At 62.5% G+C, this 18,683-nt stretch overlaps 3 protein-coding genes across 5 annotated transcripts; all 3 read left to right on the top strand.

Annotated features, from left to right (window-relative positions):
* Positions 1–371: 371 nt before the first annotated feature.
* ABB37_09044 (hypothetical protein) lies at positions 372–7,198 on the top strand (the record flags this gene model as incomplete). 3 transcript variants are annotated; one of them, XM_015808294.1, is made up of 1 exon in its annotated part: positions 372–7,198. In XM_015808294.1, the coding sequence occupies exon 1, from the start codon at positions 1,109–1,111 to the stop codon at positions 7,196–7,198; it is 6,090 nt and encodes a 2,029-aa protein (XP_015653185.1). In that variant the 5' UTR covers positions 372–1,108. The 3 variants fall into 3 exon arrangements, with proteins under 3 accessions (XP_015653185.1, XP_015653184.1, XP_015653183.1); XM_015808293.1 differs by having other exon boundaries at positions 841–7,198; XM_015808292.1 differs by having other exon boundaries at positions 944–7,198.
* Positions 7,199–7,834: 636 nt separating this feature from the next.
* ABB37_09043 (hypothetical protein) lies at positions 7,835–13,987 on the top strand (the record flags this gene model as incomplete). The annotated part of the gene is made up of 1 exon (XM_015808291.1): positions 7,835–13,987. Exon 1 carries the CDS (start codon positions 8,339–8,341, stop codon positions 13,985–13,987), a length of 5,649 nt encoding a protein of 1,882 aa, XP_015653182.1. The 5' UTR covers positions 7,835–8,338.
* Positions 13,988–14,290: 303 nt separating this feature from the next.
* ABB37_09042 (hypothetical protein) lies at positions 14,291–18,511 on the top strand (the record flags this gene model as incomplete). The annotated part of the gene is made up of 1 exon (XM_015808290.1): positions 14,291–18,511. The coding sequence occupies exon 1, from the start codon at positions 14,486–14,488 to the stop codon at positions 18,509–18,511; it is 4,026 nt and encodes a 1,341-aa protein (XP_015653181.1). The 5' UTR covers positions 14,291–14,485.
* Positions 18,512–18,683: the final 172 nt, after the last annotated feature.

Raw genomic sequence — 18,683 nt, 5'->3', positions numbered from 1 at the left:
TTTCTCGAGGAAGTAGAAGCGAGGCGACGGGTGCTTTTTTTTTTTTCATTCACTGCTTCTCGAATTCAATAGAACACTGCTGTCTCTGCATTTGCCGACAGACGGCGCGGTGGGAGTCGCCACGCTTTGCGAATGGGGTCTTCTCATTTCATTGTGTTGTTATGTATATATATATATATATATATATACTTAGTAGCTGCTTTAGGTGTTTTGCTTTTCCTTTCCTTTCTTGTTTGTAAGGTAGCGCCGATTGGCGATGAGCGCGTCCGTCCGTCCGTCCGTGTGTGAGTGTGTGCGGTGTCTTTGGCATTTTTGTTTTTCCCCTCACCACGTTCTCCGACGTTTCTCCCTCCTCCTTTTGGATCTCGTTAGCGTTCGACGTGGCCCCTCAAGGGAAAAGAATCACGGCGGGAGGTTGATTATATTATTATTTTCTTCAAAGGCCGGACGTCGGTGCTTAGAAAGTGCATGAGCAGCCACAAAGCCAACCCGCAACGGAAGTGAGCTGGAACGTCCTCATCGCGTCACAAGAAAAGGAAGGGGAACGCGCTGCAGAGGAAGAAAACTGGTCGGCTGCACGACGCGGTCGGCGAATCGCCTAGTCGCGCCCGGCGCTCGTGTCTTACTACTCTGGGGTCATCCCCGCTGTCGTAGCAACCCAAAGAAAAGTGCCTTAAAAGTCGATTAGAAACAGAAGAGTACTTTTGGGGGAGGGGACAACTGCTTATGGTCCACGCGCAGCATGCATGCGTTCTCTCGCAACACTCCTCCACCGTCCAGCGCAAGGACGCATCGCTTCAGCGGCTTCTCCTTCACCTCTGATCTTCACCTACATCATCAGCTCTTGCATCCCCGCAACGTGCTGAACGCGCTCTTATCATTGCTGTTGTTTTATCCCGTTCTCATCGCACCTTAACAACCATATATTTATATATTCTTTCAAGGCAAGGAACGCCGCTTACCACGTATTATTATTAGTACTCAGATCGGTTTTTGCGTTCGCCGCCGCAATTCGCCAACGAACATCTCACGCGTTGGCGCGACTCTGGCGTTCACTTACTCGTATTTTTATGTAAGTATCATACCATCTAACAGCCGCAACAACAAAATGTGGTCGCACAGCGCCTCGGATGCTCTTCCAGCGAGTTCATTGGCAGAAGAAAACAGCAGCAGAGGCGATGACATCATCAACAACGGTGCTTACTCCGCCTCGCAGCCCGCACGCGCGATCCCGTGCAGCCCGGAGCGGCTGGTCTTTCTGCCGGCGCTGCTTCCACCGCCGTCGTCGACTTCTACCTCGCAGGTTGCCGCGGCGGCCAGTGCGTACGCAGGCGACGTAGGCAGCCGTCGGCGGATGCGGTGCAACGCACAGCGGCTGGAGGCGGCGCAGCGCGCGGCACACCCACACGCAGCGCAGGACACGGACTCCTCCACTGCACGCACCGCAGCAGCAGCAGCGCCGTTTGCGCTGCGCCAGGCGAAAACTGTGCCGGTTGCCTCTGCTCGAGCAGCCTCCCACAAGGCGACAGCGGCGGCTAACGCAGTGTCTTCTGCTTCGCCGTCCTCAGTGCTGTTGCGACGCACCTTCCACGGCACTACACGTGTGTTGTTTGCGGACGGTCACGTGGAGACGTTCACCGCGCCCGGCGCCGCGAGTACGTCGACAAGTATTGCGGCGGCTTCAAGTCTACCGTCCCTTGCGCACGCTTCGTCCTCCGCTGCCTCTTCCGTAAACAGGGGAACAAGGCAACGACAAGGCCGAAAAGGCGCGCGGCCTACGGGTGCGGCGGCGGAAGCGGCTGGTGCGACCAACGCCGTCAGCATCAGCAGTTGCAACCACGCACTAAGCAGAGCGCCGACGCTGCCCGCCGTGAACGAAGCGCCCAGAAGCATCCATGGAAAAGACGCATCTCCTGTCGTACTCGCATCGTACGCGAGGGCGGAGCAGGTGTACTACCCACCCCGCAACGACCACGACGACAACCGCCACTTGTCGTCTGCTGCGCACTTCCAGCAAACGTTGCCGCCGTCACGGGCAAGTACCGAGGCCGCATGGGCGCCTCCAGCTGCGACTACGACGGCAAAGGTGGAATTGTATGAGAAGGAGACCCTTTCCAACGCACTCGCCCGTCTCGGAGGTTCACAAACGATGCAGAAGCCCCCGCAGCAGCAGCAGCAGCAACTTCTGGCGCGAGAAGGAGCGGGCGCGAAGAGCGTCCGGCGCAACGAAGGCGGTGGAAACACCTTTTTTCTCACCTCTGCTCCGACGGACGCACAGCCGCGACCCCTGGAGGACGGCGCCAGCGCCAACGCGGCAATGCGTCCAGGCGTCCCCTCACTCACCTCGCCCGATTTCTTGGTGTTCCTCTGCCAGATGCAGCAAGAGCTTCGCAGTGAGCTTGCGAAGGACCAGCGCACACGCGCCGAGACCTTTGCCCACCGCTACGAGCGCAGCGCCCACGACTCCCCGTCGATCTTCTCTCTGCTCTTTCCGTTTCGTCCCTTGGAGGAAATCTACCGGGAAAGCGCGCAGCTGAGCGCTGCCTCGTTTGTGCCGGCAGACGCTCCGCGCAGCTCCCCCCGCTCCCCGAAGGGAGCGACGAACGGAGCTGCACCGGGGACCGTGGCGGGGGGCGGCGTGCCGGATGTTTTGCTCCCCGCCGCGCAGGTCACCTCCCTCATGGGCTGGACGGTGCCGGAGCTCATTCGAGAGCGTCTCCTGCCGCGTGAGGCGCCCGCCCTGCAGCACCGCTTGCGAGAGCTGCTCGCCCTGCGCGGCATACTCGACGCACCCGGCACGATGGCGTGCCGGTTTTGTGTGGCCTTTGTTTGGTTCGTGCTGCTGCGGTGCTGCAAGGCGCACCGTGAGCAAACCCTCGTCGACGGTCACCGTCGCCTCTCCAAGGCATTCGCGGATGTGTTTCCCTTGTCGGCGCGAGATGCGGTGCCTCCGCTGGACGTGCTGGGACAGCTGCTGGTGGAACTGCTCATGTGCACTCGCTACGCAGACGCGCGTGCGGAGGAGAACCACAATCTGCAAAAGAAACAGCAGCAGCAGCAGCAGGACGACCCTCCGCCACAACAGCAGCGAGAGCAGCTCACGCCACCGCTGCCGTCGCCTGTGCATGAGCAGCCGAACGAAGAGGATGACGCCGCGGCTGCCCCCGACGGCCGCAACGCGACGGTCCATCGGGACGGGCCGTACTACGCCAACGTGTCGGATCTCCTGCAGCAGAAAGACTTCTTTCCGCTTTTGACCGGGGAGTGGGCGTACCTGCTGCGGCACGCCCAGACCGCCGCCACCGCTGCCGCCGCAGCAGCAGCAGCCTCCGCCGCCGCCTCCGTGTCATCACTGACGCCGTCCTTCGTCTCTCTTTCCCACTACACGCCCCATTCACTGATGGACTTACCCACGGCAGAGCACGCGCAGCGGAAGCTGAGCATTCTCCCCTCCAACAAGGCGCTCCAGACGCTGCTCACCGTCTACCAAGAGCTGTGGCTGCTGCACCGCAAGTACGTGGAGAACTGCCTGTACGAGGAGCAGCTGTACAAGCAGCTCGCCGTCCTCTTCCGCAACGTGTGCGTGCAGGTGGCCCGCGCCACGGCTGGTCCGGCCACCTCAGACAGCAGCAACAGCAGCGCTACACCAAAGCAGCATAGCAGCAAGGCGACACGGGTGCCGGGCGCCGTTGCAGACGCCGTGGACGACGCCGAGCCCCTCTCCTCACACATCTCGATCAACCTCACGCAGCTCACCTCCTCCGGTCATCTTGCGGTGGCCTCGGCCTCCTCTCCCGCGGCGAAGGACTCCATCCTCGACAACCTCCTCATCGTCGTGGCGCACGCCACGTACTTTACGTGCGTGTTTTGCTTCCCCAACGACGTGTACGCCGGCGTGTTTGACGAGGAATTCCGCACGGACGTGATGCAGTGGCTTTCCTACTGCTGCCACGGCGTGGTGACCACGCACGTGCAGACGAAGCACTGGCCGATGCCGGTGCAGGCGGATTACGAGGCGGTGCAGGAGCTACGAAGTGCGGCGGAGCGGCGTGAGTTGGCGGCGCTGGGGCTGCACGACGGGACACCCACCCCCTCCTCCGCACCCTCGCTGTCCTCAGAGGAAAAGGACGCCTCCACGCCGTCGGCGTTTACCTTCTCTGGCGGGTCCCCGCTGGCGGAGGAGACGGTCTCCGTCGGGCGTCGCACACGAGGAGGCGGTGGAAAGCACTGGCCGAATTTCACGGCGGAGGCGGAGCAGAAGAAGCCGGTCGCGATCGCAGCGTCGTCGCCGGCGTCGCCGCTGCCGATGCCCACGGTGGTGGCGACAACGCCGGTGGCAGCGCCCGCCACCTCACCCAAGCGGGTCCACCCCACCGGCGGCAGCGCGAGCTTCACGCCGGAAGGGATGCGGGAGGAGTCGCTCGATCTGGAGAACGTTGTCGCGAACGCCGAGTTTCGCCTGGCGCACCAACTCGATCGGTACAGCCGCGCGGCAGCGCAGCACGTGGCGGAGCTGGAACGGCGCATGGCGCGGCTGCAGCGGCGGCATCGCCTGGCGAACGTCAACAGCGGTGCGCAGCGGCGTCCGCAGCGGCGTGGCTCGCATGTCGGCCGACGGGGCTCGTGTTACGGCGGCTTCTCCCGCGCGAACCTGAGCAATGCGGCGCCGGACCTGGATGAGGATGATATGTTGGGCGCCAGCGTGCACTCCCTCAGCATTGCCGCCTCGCGCTTCACGAGCTTCCGCAGGCCGACGGCGCAGCCGAACACCATTGCGGCCAAGGCGAGCTTCGCCCCGTGCAAGAGACCGAAATCCTCAACGCCGAAGAACGACAGCAACTCGTCGAACATGGCGCCGTCGTTTCCTGTGTTCGACACGGCCGCCGCCATGATGCCCTTCATTGCGCTGGATGTAGAATCCACCGTGTGTTCCTCCCCGCTCTCCGCCGCCGTGGCCGCCACACCGCAGAACGAGAAGAGGACGAAGAGAAAGCCAGACAGCATCTTCGGCAGCGCTTGCAACAATAATAACAACAGCAACAACAATAACAGCAACGTCGGCAATGGGGTTGCGTGGCGCGGCACCGATGCAGAGCAGCGCACGCCGCTCACGTCTCACCCACCGGCAGAGTCGCCGTTTAGTAATCGACAGCCTTCAACCGCCTCGAAGGCGACCTCGGGGCCTGCTGGGGTCAGCAACAATGGTGCAAATACGGCCGGTGGGGGCAACACGCAAACACGCACCGGCGGTGACCCACGCGACCTCTACCGCACCAGCGCCGTCGTCAAAGGTGATAAAAGCCTCGTCGCCCTCGCCTCGGAGCTCAATCACGGCGTGCTGCAGCCCACGACATCGACCTATTCGATGAGCAAGCCGCCGACAGACGCCGGACACGAGAGCACCAAGACGGCGGAGCACGTTTCCAGCACTTCACGCAGCAAAACTGGTGGAGGAGGCGGTCAGGACGGTGTCAACAGCAGCAGTGACAACAACGACGCTGGCGGAGGGAGCAGCTCCGATCCTCCCCAGGTGTATCGCCCCCCTCCGACCACCACCACATCTACGTCCGCTGCCTCGCTGCTCTCCTCCTACCCCCTCTGTACGTGCCCGGCGCCGATCACGGAGTACTGGCTCGCCATGTCGCTGCGTGTTTCCTCGTGGTGGTACCCGGCGACAGCGGCCGCCTCGCGCAACGCGACGCCCTTCTCTCTGTACGCCTCGCCCGCCGCAGCGGCGTTGCAAGACGGAGATGATCTCGCGCAGGGGCGCACTCCAGACAACGCAGACGGTTTGGAAGGAGAGGATGAAGAAGGACAGTCGCACCCACCACCACCACCACCACCGTTGCACGTACTCGCCCACGAGCCGTGGCGTGGGCTGTATGGCCGTGTCGTGGCCGTCCCGCCCATCAGCGGCGCGGCGCAGTTAGCCATAAAGCTGGTCGACATCCTGGCGGACTCGCTGCCCCATCAGCAGTCGCTCGTCTATCAAGCCGTGCGGGAGCAGGAGCGGCGGCAAGAGCAGCATCGCGTCGATGTCGCGCTGGAGGTGTTGGAGTGGAACACCACGAACGACGGCGCTGCTCGATCATCACAACTATCACAACAGCAACGGAATGAGTTGGTGGACGTACCAAGCGAGCTGGTCATGCGGCCGACCACCGCCCTCTTCCCTTCTACTCCATCCAACCGCATGGCCACGAGGGCTGCGGCAGAGGAAGCGGCCACCACTGCCGAGACGGCGGCAGTCTTACTAAGTCAGCCGTGCCTCGGCACCGCCACGCTCCCCGTCATTCCCCCCGTCACTTCAGGCCAGGAGAGTCTCTCGATCGCCTCTCGATCGGCCGTGTCGCAATCCGTCGCGGCGTACCTGCGCCGCCGCGGGGTGGGGGAGACCTACCAGGGCTGCACCTCGCCCTTCTTCCAGCTCTACGCGTCTACCTGCCTCGCGCTTACCCTCTCGCGGGAGGAGGTGGTGCTGCTGCGGGAGTCGCTGAACGTTGCTCGAGACAAGCGTCGAGATAAGGCGTCACTCACGAGCGGCGACGGCCTCGGCGGTGAGAACGGCGACCGTCGCAAGCGTCGCAGCATCATCACCACGTCCAACAGTCTGCTCCCTTCACAGGACATCCACGGCCAACAAGTGCTGAGCAGCTTACTCCCTCTTGTACCTCCATCGCGGCTTGCGGGGCCAAGGACGAGGTCGGCGGAGGCGGCAACACGCACGGCGGTGGCGACGACGGTGGCACGGCTCGCCAGTGCTTGCCGGCGTGGCACGTCCGCCGGCACCCGCAAGCCGCCACGCGAGTTCGCCGCCCCGGCATCCGGCACTAACGCCTTCGCCATTACTGTCATTCCTCGTGAAGAGGCGAAGCTGCGACCGCGCCGTATGCGCCCCCTGCAGGACGAGGCGTTGCGGCGCCGCATGAAGCTGCTGGCGGAGATGGAACTGATTGGCCGGCGCGATGCCGCGGCACGACAGAACTACGTCGGGCAGCAGCTGCGGCTAGCGAACGTGATGGCGCACCTCAAGACGGACACGATGCTGCGCCGCTACCGCGTGCGTGGGCGGATGGCGCTGGAACGGCTGGCGGTGGAGGACTTAGAGGGCGGTGACCACGACAAGAGCAACAAGAACAACAACGCTAGTCGGGAGATGGATGAGTGGCGCGACGACGAAGCATTTCCCGTGACCTAAGCCGAGCTCCACCCCTCTCCCTCTCCCTCCCTCGGTCTCCTTTAAAGCAGAAACAAAAGAATTCTGTTCGAGTCCTTTTCGCTTTCTACCTTCTCCTTTGTCTCCTGAGGTGCAGTCCAGCACACACACACACACACACACGCATTCACATGTATATATGTATATGATCTTTCTTTGTTTTCTTTCCTCCCCTGTCCTCCTCTTTGCACCCTTGCTGGCCTTCCTTCCCCCTTCCTCTTTCATGTATTGATTTGCCCATGTATGTTAAGTACGCTTCACCACTGACTGCGGTGTTGTTGCTGATACTATTATTCTTGCGACTTCCTTTGAAAGAAACGAAAAAGAGGATCTCGCACACACGGAGCCGTGCGGATGTCTTCAATGATTCTTTTCCACCCCCTGCGTAACCGACGTCGGCATTTATCCTCTAAGCAGCGACGCCCAACGAACGCGTCATGAAGCACGATGTCCCCTTGTCTTTGCAGTCACCATGAAGTGCTGCGAACCGCATCACTGTGTGTGTGTGTGTGGGTGGGTGGGTGTTCGTGACTGCGCTTTGCTTTTCGCAAGCTCATCTCTTTCTCTTTCTTTCCCCTCTCTCCCTGCTGTCGCCCTCCCCTCTTGCCTCCGCTGTCAGAAAGCGTGGCGCATCCCAGCACGCACATACACACCGTAAAGAGTGCGGCTTTGGTGCAATCAAGCATACGGGTTCACTCTTCCCCATCACTAGAAGTACATCTATATACATATACATTCATTTCCTAACGTTATCTTAGATTGGTCTTGCATTTTATTTCTGCGGAACGCTAGGGAATGCAGAGCAGCACGGGAGCCTCCGCCGCAGCGTCTTCAACGACGTCGTCCTCCTCGCCGAACCTTACGCGGGTATTCGCCGGACACAGCAGACAGCAGTCCACCTCGCCGCACCCTCTCCACGATGAAACCCGATCACCCGCCCTCGCAGTCCAAGATGGGACTTCAACATTCACAGCTGCAGAACAAGGCGCCGCTGTCGTGACGCATCAACGTTTGCATTCTCATAAGCGGGAGCATGAAGATGAAGAAAGAGAAGAGGAGGAGGCACCGCCTGTGGGCTCCTCGTCACGCCTCGATACCGCGATCCTCGACACTCTGCTGTGGATGAGCGGTATGCGCCGAAGCACGGGAGCCGATGCAGCGGCACACGAGACCGCTGACCTCAAATCGCTGCTGTTGAACGTCGACGCCGACACACCAGCAGCGGGGCGCACAGGGGATACTTCACCATCGACGGCTAGAGCAGGATATGCGCACACGCCGCACGACACTCCTGTCATCCCAGCCACGCAAGAGGAGCTTTTTCATGTCGAGGCATCCCAGCAACAGCAGCCGCACACCCCGGTGCAACGACGCACTCCGGCGCCGTACACCCTCACCCACAATGACCGAGAAAACTATCACAGCAACGTCGCAGTGGTCGACGAGGGGCCAACACCGCCGAGGACCAACGGGGTAGCGCTAACTGGTCCCTCGGGTCTCGTTCATACCACTCGCACCTCCCCCAGTGCGGACGCGATGGCACGCTCGCCGGTGTCCGACACGTCTGCCGCTCCGCGCGCAGGGACGGGTGGGCGCCACAACACCCACGTCGCCGGTTCGGAGAACCCCAGAGAGACCGCCTCTTTGGTGGTGGGCGGTGTGCAATGGCAGGCAGAGTTCGCCGCACACACGCAGCAGATTTTGCGCGAGACCCACAAGCAGGTCGAGGTCCTACGGGAGTACCAGGTGAGCGCCGCACGCGAGAGGCAGCGCGCCGATCAGCTCGCAGAAGCCAGGCGTGCGCTGGAAAGCAAACTAGCGACGGCAGAGCAGCGGCAGCGGCAGGAGGAGAGGCGGCACGCCGACACGGTGGGCGAACTCTCGCGGCAGGTGTTGGAGCTGGATGAGGCGGTCGCGGCGTGGCGGCGCATGCACGCCGTACTCGAAGGACGACTCGAAGCAGCGCAAAACACCGCAGTAGCGCAGCGGGCCGCGCAGGAAGCCGCCATTGCGGAGTTGACGCAACGCTATGAATGTCAGTTAACCGCGCTGCGCAGCGAGCACCAACAGCGCGAGGCGACGTGGAGCGACGCGCAAGCGCGGCTGGTGCGGCTGCCTCAAGAGCAAAGCCAAGGTGTGTCGCCCGATACAGGCGCTGTCGAACCGCAAATGGACCTCACCTCTCTCCCGACGGCGGAACCTCTCAATAGAGGGCCGAGTATCATCAACAGCAACGACAGTGTTCGCGCACCAATGTTTGAGGAGACGCCAAGTGATGCAGTCGTGTTCACGCGTGTGCACCCTGACGTGCTCGCCCAGCAGCAGCTGCGGGAGCAGACGCTGACATCGCAGCTGTCGCTACTCGAGGCACGGCTGCAACGTGAAGTAGCGCAGCGTCGACTGGCCGAGGAGCGAGTGACGGAGCTGCTGGCGCAGAATGAGGAGTTGCGGGAAGCAGCGGCGGGGTCGCCACGCGGCCTTCACCACGACGAACACTCCGTTGAACACGACAATGGAACGGGCAAGACAACCACAACGCAGCAGCAGCAGCAGCAGGCGGTGCTTCACGAGATACAGGTGGAGTATAAGGCACTGCAAAAGGAAAGCAGAGCTTTACAGCAACGTCACGCCGCACAGCAGCGTCAGTGGGCAGAGCAGTGGGCTGCTGTATGCGCTCATCTGCTGCCATTGCTAGATTTTGCGGGAATTAACTCGGCTGCTTTTGCAGATGGCGCAACCGATTCACATGTGGTGGTTGCGGCTCTTCAAACCCTTATGATTACACTACGAGAACAAAAGCGTGCCGATGCAGTAACCAATACCCAGGAACGGGAGGCGGTGCGACTCGCCGCGCTCGAGCAAGCCCTCCAGCAAGCAGATCAAGAGAACAGCGAGCATCGAGTTGCGCTGGAGGTGGTGGAGGCGCAGCTGCGCGGCGCCCGCGACGAGCTGGCAGAGTGGCAGCAGCAGCAGCAGCAGCAGCTTTTGCGGCGACAGCAGCGACACGACGATGAATGGCGCGCCGCCGCGGCACACTTCAACGGTGTGGTGGCGATGCTGCAACGGGCTTTGCGAGAATACACGCAGCCACTGTCGACCTCTCACACGGCTGACGGCAACGCCTCGTCCGCGGCCGGTCCTGCACGATCCCCAAAGCGCACCACGAAAGCGTCGAAGCCGATGCAATGCGTATCTGCGACGCAGCCGGTAGCCGTGCGAACGTCCTCGATGGCAAGTGCCGAGCACCTCAACGCGGTTGGCAGCGCCGGCAGCGCACCCGTCGATCTCGAAGGCTCGATGGAAGAAAAAGAAGCAACGACACCAACTACAGCAGCAGAGGTCGAAGTCGCCGCACAATCTCGCGAGCACGTAAGCGCTGTGATGCCGGGTGCGACACCGCGTAGAAGCGCTCAAGGCGTTGTCCGTGAAGACGACCAGACACCTGCGGGGGGTGATGACGACACCGATGACCTTAACGTCTCGGCCCTTTCGGTGTCCTCCAAAGCAATTGCTGCGGCCGTCGAAGGGGAGGAGGCGGAGGTCGATGCTGCCCCTGCAATGGCACACCTGGCAGACGACATGAAGCGCCTTGGCGGCAGCTTGTGGAGGCTGCTCGCGGCGTGGCGCACTCGTCAGCACACGCTTCTCGAGAGCCGCAAACACTGGAAGCAGAAGGCGCAATACGCGTTGGCGACAAATGCGGCGCTACGAGAAAAGCACCAGGCGCGCGAGAGACAGCGCACGCTTCAGATTCGCCTGCTTCGCAGCGCCGAGCAGCACCACACGCAGGAGCTGGAGGAGCTCAAGCGCGATTGGGCTGCAGCGCTGGAGCAGCAAGCCGCCCAGCACGCGCATGAAGTAACGCAGCTGCGCGACACAGCGGCGCGTGAGCGGGCCGATGTACTTGCGCGACTCCACGCTGCGGATGAGAAGGCGCGCCGCGCGGAAGGCGCACTCGTCACGGCAGACACAAACTGCAGTCTTCTGAAAACCACCGTGCGGCAGCTGCAAGACGCGCAGGAGAGCGCCGTGACGAGGCACGAGCAGGCGCAGCGGCGACAGTCCGACTTGAACATTCACATCGAAGATCTGGAAGGGTGCCTGCGGGAAGCGCAGCAGGTTGAGGTTTGTTTGCGCGCGCTGCTGATCGCCGCGACGGGTGCGATGGTCCGTCTGATGCTGGCGCTGCAGCAGCTCCGTTACCACTACGCGGTTCTCCACGCCTTGCACGGCAACGCCGAATATCTTGAACACGCCGTGGAGCACATCCTCTGCGCGCTAAACACCCACCAGCGCGCCAACGACGACGATGCAGCCGTGGCGACGCCCGCGCCTTCCTCGTTCGCGCCTCACAGTGGTGCTTCGATGTTTTTGCTGATGAACTCCCCGGTTTTTCCTGCGGTATCGCGGTCAGCGGCGCGGTTCCGTGCAGCTGTCTATGCCGTCACTGCGATGCACCGTATGCAGCGACTTCTTCAGCTATCCAAAACGAACACTCCCCCTGCGACCGCGTCTCGCCCGTCATCACCCTTATCGAACTACCAGTCCCTTATCAGTGCTTTTGCCTCCTATGGCGTGCCTACCCACGCCCATTTTGGCGCGAGTGAGGGGCGGAGTGTTGGACAAGCGGACGGTGTCCTACCTGCTGTGCGGCTGCCCGAAACGCCAGAGCTGGTCGGCCCCCTTCTGCCGCTGCTGAGGCTCCACGAACCGCTGGAAACGCCACACGCGGTGGAGCGCCAGCGGCAAGTGTGCTTTGAGGCCAGCGAGAGGGAAGTGGGCAGTCGCACCGCTGCCGCCGCGGCAACCGTAGCGGTGTCGACGTCTCTACTGGGGCACCTGCTCTCTGTCGCCCAGGTCGATGTGCACGCGCCTTCCACCTCCATCGCGCTGGCCGGCGTCCACGCGGCGGCAAACGTGAAGGGGTGCTTTCAGCACGCCGCCCAGCAAACGCAGCGGTGCCGCTCCGCTCTGCGCCGCATGAACGCGGCGAGCGACACAGGCGCCGGGACGCTGCTCGACAGCGTTTCCTCTCTGCTTCCCCCGGCCCTCGCGGCGCCGCTGCGGCAGCTCTCGTCGACATCCTCGCTGCGTGCCCGTCACCTTCGCGAAGTGCAAGCCGTTGTGCAAAGGCTGGTGGAACAGAACCGCAAGCTTGTCTCTGCGGTGGAGACGCAAGCACAGCTCGGTGACGCGCGTGGGCTGGAGATGGACTCCCTGAATGCGCAACTGCTTCTTGCACCGCAGCAGCAAGAATTGATGTCGCTGCAGGAGCGTGTCGTGCAGTCCCGCGCTTCACTGCTGCACGAACGCCAGCTGCGCCGCGCAGCAGAGGACCAACTCGCCCAGCTCCGTCAAGAGCAACTGCAGTGGATCGGCGAGGCGGAGCATCTACAGCGGGAGGTGTACGCGCTGAACATGGAGCTGGCGAACCTGTCCACCGACGCCGCCCATCACCCGCATCCCTCGGTTCTTTCTATTCAACGCGAAGGGGACGAGGAGGAGGGCGCGGCAGCCGCAACCGCAGGGGCGGGTAGCGCTCCAGCGAGGGAAGCAGCTCACGCGGCTCGTCCTTGTTTGACTTCTTCGCCCTCTGTTTCCTTCACCACCGCGGCGGCTGTGCGGGCGGGAGCGGAACGGCGAACACCACCGCAGCGCTCTCCTGTCTCGCCGTGTCCCCTCGGTGGTGGCAGTGGTCGGAGTGGTAAGAGCGACTTTCAAGCAGCGCACGAGGAAGGCGCTGACATGCGCGGAAGGCGCAGCCTCCACGGCAACGATGACGAGGCCTACTACCATCAGCTGCTGCACGGCGTGGGCGGCGGCCCTCTCCTCACCGATGCTGCTGACGCTGGTAGGTCGGGAAGAGCACCACTGCGCTACCAGCAGCGACACAACATCCCTACGGCAGAGGAGCTTGCACAGCAACGACGGGCTAGTCCGCGACTGTTGGACGGAGCGCGCGATGCGGCAGCGATGTACGCGGGTCACGGCAGCGGGGTAGATCTCTTTGTGCCGAAGGTCGTGCAGGAGCAACAGCAAAGACAAACACGGCAACAGCGGCGCACGCAAGCAGTATCCGTAGCAGCGGGGTCCGTGACTGTGGAAGACACCGCACGTGGTCCACAACACGCTCCTCTTAACAGCACCTGTGGAAGAGGCCCCGCGTCCGTACCATCTACGCCAGCGAACATTCGCATGGTCATCGCACCAAGCCAAACAACGCACAACCACCACCACAACCACCACAACAGTAATTCGTCAGGTCAACTCCCGCGCCCCATTGTGGAAATTAAAACTTCGTCCCCATCTCCACTTCAAGCGCCGCCGTCGATTCCTGCGGAGACATCCGTGTCCACCCCACCGCCGCAACGCCTTCGCGACGAGGGAGACGAAGACGAATCCCATTCTACGCAGAAGGACAACAAAAAGCCTGACCGGCAGACGGCGGTGGCACTGGCGAATGGGTGGGCGCCCTCCTGCGCGTCTCCGCTGTCCGCCATCCAATCGGCGGCGTCGCCCCAGCCCGGGTCGCCCCCCTCGGCCACCGCATTCTCAGCGCAGTCGCACCGTGATGGGTTTGTCGCGTCGGGCGACGGCTCTGCGAGGTCGGCGCGGCAGCCCCCACCTCCGGTACGCCTCTCCCTCTCTGGGCATCTGCACTCCTCGACGGCGCTGACGTCGCCGCCGCCGCGCCAGCTCGCGGCAGCGAACCAGGAGGGACGCTCGCGCCCCGTCAGCGGTCCTACGTACTTCACGCCGCGATCTCGATAACGTGTCAAATGGTGGTCAGATCGAACACGGCACAAACAGCGCCACAGTACAATACTCCTCGCAAACCATCAGCATAGAAGGCAAAGGGTTTTTTTTTTCAATGAAAAGGAATACTAATCACCAGGCGCTTGTCATCGAAGTGTCTGAGGCTCTGCCTTGCTGGCCATGCAGCCCATCTGGCACATCGTCGTGCGTTGTCTCTCCTCTAGGTGCGTACGCACCGTTGCATCACCCACTCCTCCTCTTTTCCTTTCCTCTTCTGTCCTTGGGTGGAGTCCTTCTTCTTCTACTTTCGGACACACAGTAGAACTGCGAAGACCAAGCTGTGTCTCGCTTGTGCTGTTTGGGTTCTTGTTGGTACTTCCTTCATTCCCAAACACGCACGTTTCGGTAGATTTTACGCTCTATCCAGAGCGTACTCTATCGATTCATCAAGTCCGATTACTTGCTGCATTACATGCCTTCTTCTGCAACTCTAATTCAATCGCTGAGCTGAGGATGAACTCGGACGGCGACGTTACCCCACCACGGCTGACCTCCTCAACACCTGGGTCACCCAACCGCCTCGGCTCAGCAGGCCTTGCTACCACAAATAGTGGCGTCACCACGCCGAAGCCCAGCGCCGCTCGCCAAGCAGCGAATGCAAACCAGCTCACCACGACCACTGCGGCTGTGTTCACCACAAACGAGGTTGCGGTCATCGCTCCGCCTTCTCAAATAGCATCGGGGCAACGCGCCTCATCATCGTCGACACCGCTGCTCATCTCGTCCGTCACGCCCCCTCCCCTCCACTCGCCGCCTCCACCTCCAGCAGATCGCTGCACATTTGCCGCTGCGGCGGCGGCGGCTTCTTCTTCCTCCGCCTCTCTCGGCTTTCGCGCTCGCACAACTCCACACAGCAACAGCAGTGGCGGCAGCAACGGCGTTGTCGGCGGCGCGGCACCTTCCACCACCAACACCGGTGCATTACGCTTTACGTGTTGTCGCTGCCGGCGCAGCTTTTTCGTCTCCCCTGATGAGCGCCGCACCTCCGTCACGAAGCACTCCTCGTCGTTGGCGCAGGAGGCGCCGGCTAAACTCGTTGACCGGCTCTCGCGTTCCTTTGCTGCGCATGATGCCATGAACACCGAAGATGCGTCGGATCCCTTCTCGGGACCCGCTGCTCCGTCTTCCGCTCCACTTGCACCGTCTTTGCAGGCTGCTGTTCGCAGCTCCTACACAACCTCCGGTACTGGGCAGCGATATCGGCCGCTGGTACCGCCTCGTGTATCTGAGCACACCGTCAGTACGCGTCATCAAGACACGAAAGCCACTTCAGATGCGCTGGCAGAGCAGCGTGCCCTCATCGATGCCCTTTCCCTCGACCTCTTCACCCCGGCCGAGGTGTACTCGCGGGCACAGCTCACAGAGCTGCTGACGCACGCGCAAGAAGTGCTTGATCTCGAAGATGCTCGAGCAGCCCCGCGCTGCACACGGTTTGCCGTGGCGAACCCGCATAGCCTCTGCGATCTCGCGCCACCGCTGAGCTTTTCCTCCGCTCCTTCGCCGACGTCAGCGCACACCACACGTAATGCACGCTGGGGGCAGCACTGCAAGGTCGCAGGTGCGCAGCTCAACGCGTCGGATACGGCTGCGGTGGTTTGCTTGGATGAAGGCGCCTCCGTTGTTTTAGAGATGTCGCAGCTTGTATCACACGGTGTGCAGGTCCGCATGCCTTCGTTTAGGATGGCGGAGAAAGGGGCGGAGGGCACAGGGGATGAGGGGGGAGAAGAGGAAGGGAACGCAATGGCTGCGACCGGGCAGAGCCGCAACGGCAAAACCGATAATAGCGGTAGCAGCTCATCCGACCTGACCGCGGTGGAAACGCTGGTGATGAGTCGAGAGGGAGAGGGCGACCCTCCGAACGACCCCCGCAGCACCGCACACCGTGAGGCTACGCCGCTGCGCCACCCGTTGCAGGAGCACCGCAGCGAAGACGACGATGGCGACGCGGGCGCGGCGGCGGATGGGCACACCGGTCCCTCTCGCGTCGGAAACGACGCGGCGGAGACAGCGGTTCGAACCTTTGCGACACCGCCGCTGCCACCGCCGTCATCTTCATCGCCTTCAGTGCCAGAAGCGTGTAGCGAGCAAGTACATTACATGGATACACCTTGCCCTGCCTTCGCCGAGAAGGCACCTCGTCAGCCGACCGGCAATCTGACCAGTGCTGCCACGGCGCTGCCGTTTGGTGCGTTGTACCGTTGCTGGATGCGTCTGCTCGTCCACTCGTCCTCCGCCTCCTCCTCCACGCTGCCCGCCCAGCCCCTTTGTCTCGACTGCTGGTGGGAGGCCTGCATTCCCCCGCTGCAACAGCGCACCACGAATGCCCTGGAAGGCATTGAGTCGCTCCACTCCATCCTCCGCTGTCACTCGCACGAGGAGAAAACTCGTCTATGGACGTTAGTGAGCGATGCCACGACAGCGCACACCGATCCCACGCCTGCGTTGCGGCAGGAAGGTGATGACGACGACGGACGGCGTGCGATCATCCGCGCTGCTTCCTCGCCATGCACAACGCAGCAGCAGCAGCCGTGCCCTCCTTCTCTCTCGTTGAACTCAGTCGCGGCGAATTTGTTTGGCGAAGATGAGAAGGAATGGCTGAGCACCATGGCCGCCCTCTCTGCTCCCCACCACCCACGCAAGCCGGAGGGCCTTTTGCGCACGGCAGACGCGCGCAGGTCTGCAACACCCCCACCTATCCGTCGCTCTCTGAGTGACCGAGACGAAAACAGGAACGGCTCTACTGCACAGCGTGACACCTCAGTCCTCCAAGAGCGACAGGCGGAGCTCCAGGAGCTTCTTTTAGAAATGGAAGAGGTGCGCGCACAGCAGACAAGTCTTGATCTGCAAAACGACGAGCTGCGTGGCGTGTTGCAGGCGCTGGACACGGCACACATCAACACTGCGCCACCGCCGCCGTCCACCGCCGTCTTCGATGGAAGCGGTGGCGATCCTGCAGGGCAGTCCGCTTACAGGCCAGCTTTGGCGTCGACGAAGGACCGCAACACGCCTGCGAACTGGGCCGGCCTCGCGGTTGCACACAACATCCGCGAGGTGCACGATGCTTTTACCTGTCGCGATGAGGCGGCGGAGCGGCAACACATGATGCGTGACCTCGCAGCGCGCCATGCGTTCCTCTCCGCGACCTCGATCGATGCGGTGTGCTTTCCAGTAGACGTGTCAGGTCCCATGGGCACCATCGCCGGGCTGCGGCTGGGGTTGGTGGCGCCGTACTCCGGTAGCAGCCGTCCACCAAACCAGACAGCACGCCACACGGACGTGGGGCAGCGTGACGGTATCCCCAGTGATGCAGCGCGTTCCTGCGCGGTGGAGGAGGCGATGTGTTTGAAGGGCTTCGTGCGTCGGCAGGTGCAGTACACGCAGTTGCTGCTCAGCGGCCACACCGCTGGCGCGAACGTCGACTACGTGGAGGCGAGTCACGAGGACCACACGTCTGCGGGTGCTGCTGCGCCGGCGTTGCTTTCGAGTACCACCACCACCACCGTCGTGTCTCCACGCGTGTCGGCGGCGGAGGTGAACGCGGCCTGCGGCTACCTCCTGCTCCTCCTGAACTACTTAGCCAACGTGAATGGCCTCTCTTTTCAAACAGCCATCCTGCGTCCGGCAGGGGACCGGAGTACCGTTGCACTGCTCAAGTGCACCTCGAAAGGGCCAGGCGTACGTGCCGGTGCCGCCGCCACATCGCACGCCGCTGCGTCCTCCTTTGCGATTCCATTCAGTTTTTTCGGTCTCTTCACGAACACAGCGCCGAGCGCCGCGAGTTCAAACGACAGGCCGGACTCACCCTCTTCGGTCTCAGCGTGGACGGCTGCCGCCGCCTCTGCAAGCAGGTCGTCCTGCGTCGTCGACTACGAAGTCGACTTCTACCTCACGGACCGGCTCTTCGCCTGGCGCACGTTTGGCGGCGCCTGCGTGGCGGTGGCGGCGTGTGTGCGGGAGCTGTCGGACGCCTTGCACGAGAGCCTGCGTTGTTGGCAGCTGCGCGAAGCGGTCGTGCGGCGGCACTCCCCTGCCGAAGTGGCGGAAAGCACCGACACGGAAGCAACGGCAGCCGCAGCCAATGAACATGGAGGAAGGGAGCGAAGCAGTTCTTTGACGAAGGGAGCGGCGCCTGCGTCGCTGCTACGACTCGTTGAAACTCTTGAACAGAGTGCCGGAGTGGGCGGCGCGCCGGCAGAGACGGATGATCCGGCAGCAGCAAGTCCTCCACCCGACTGCGAGGCAGCTGTGACTGCCGCGGATGCTGCGGTCGCGGCGCCGTTTCCGCTGCGCCCGCCGTATCGCGTGCAGGGCGACACCGTCGATGGATTTTCCGTGCGGCACGGCAGCGTCACCGAGGCCATTTGGACCCTCGGCATGAAGAAGTTGCTGGCGAACGTGCAGTGGTGCATGGGGGCCACGGTGGAGCTGGAGCGACTGTACGCCATCACCGGTGACGACGAGGTCAGCGGCGAGGAATGAGAATTACGCAAAACCCGAAACGCAGCAGCCGGTTATGTCACACAGTCATACAAGCAGGGTTGCCGTTGCGTCCATCATCTGGTTCGTTCCTCTCCCACCGCTCTCTCCCCTCCTGTGTGATTGCGGCCGCGGTAACACGCTTTTCTCTGTGGGAGGGAGCTGTTTTCGTTTT

Source organism: Leptomonas pyrrhocoris (genome assembly GCF_001293395.1).
Source record: "Leptomonas pyrrhocoris isolate H10 chromosome Unknown, whole genome shotgun sequence".
In the NCBI taxonomy this organism is placed as follows: domain Eukaryota; phylum Euglenozoa; class Kinetoplastea; order Trypanosomatida; family Trypanosomatidae; genus Leptomonas; species Leptomonas pyrrhocoris.
The sequence above is the reverse complement of the archived record's forward strand: the minus strand, read 5'-3'. Positions and strand labels throughout refer to the sequence as shown.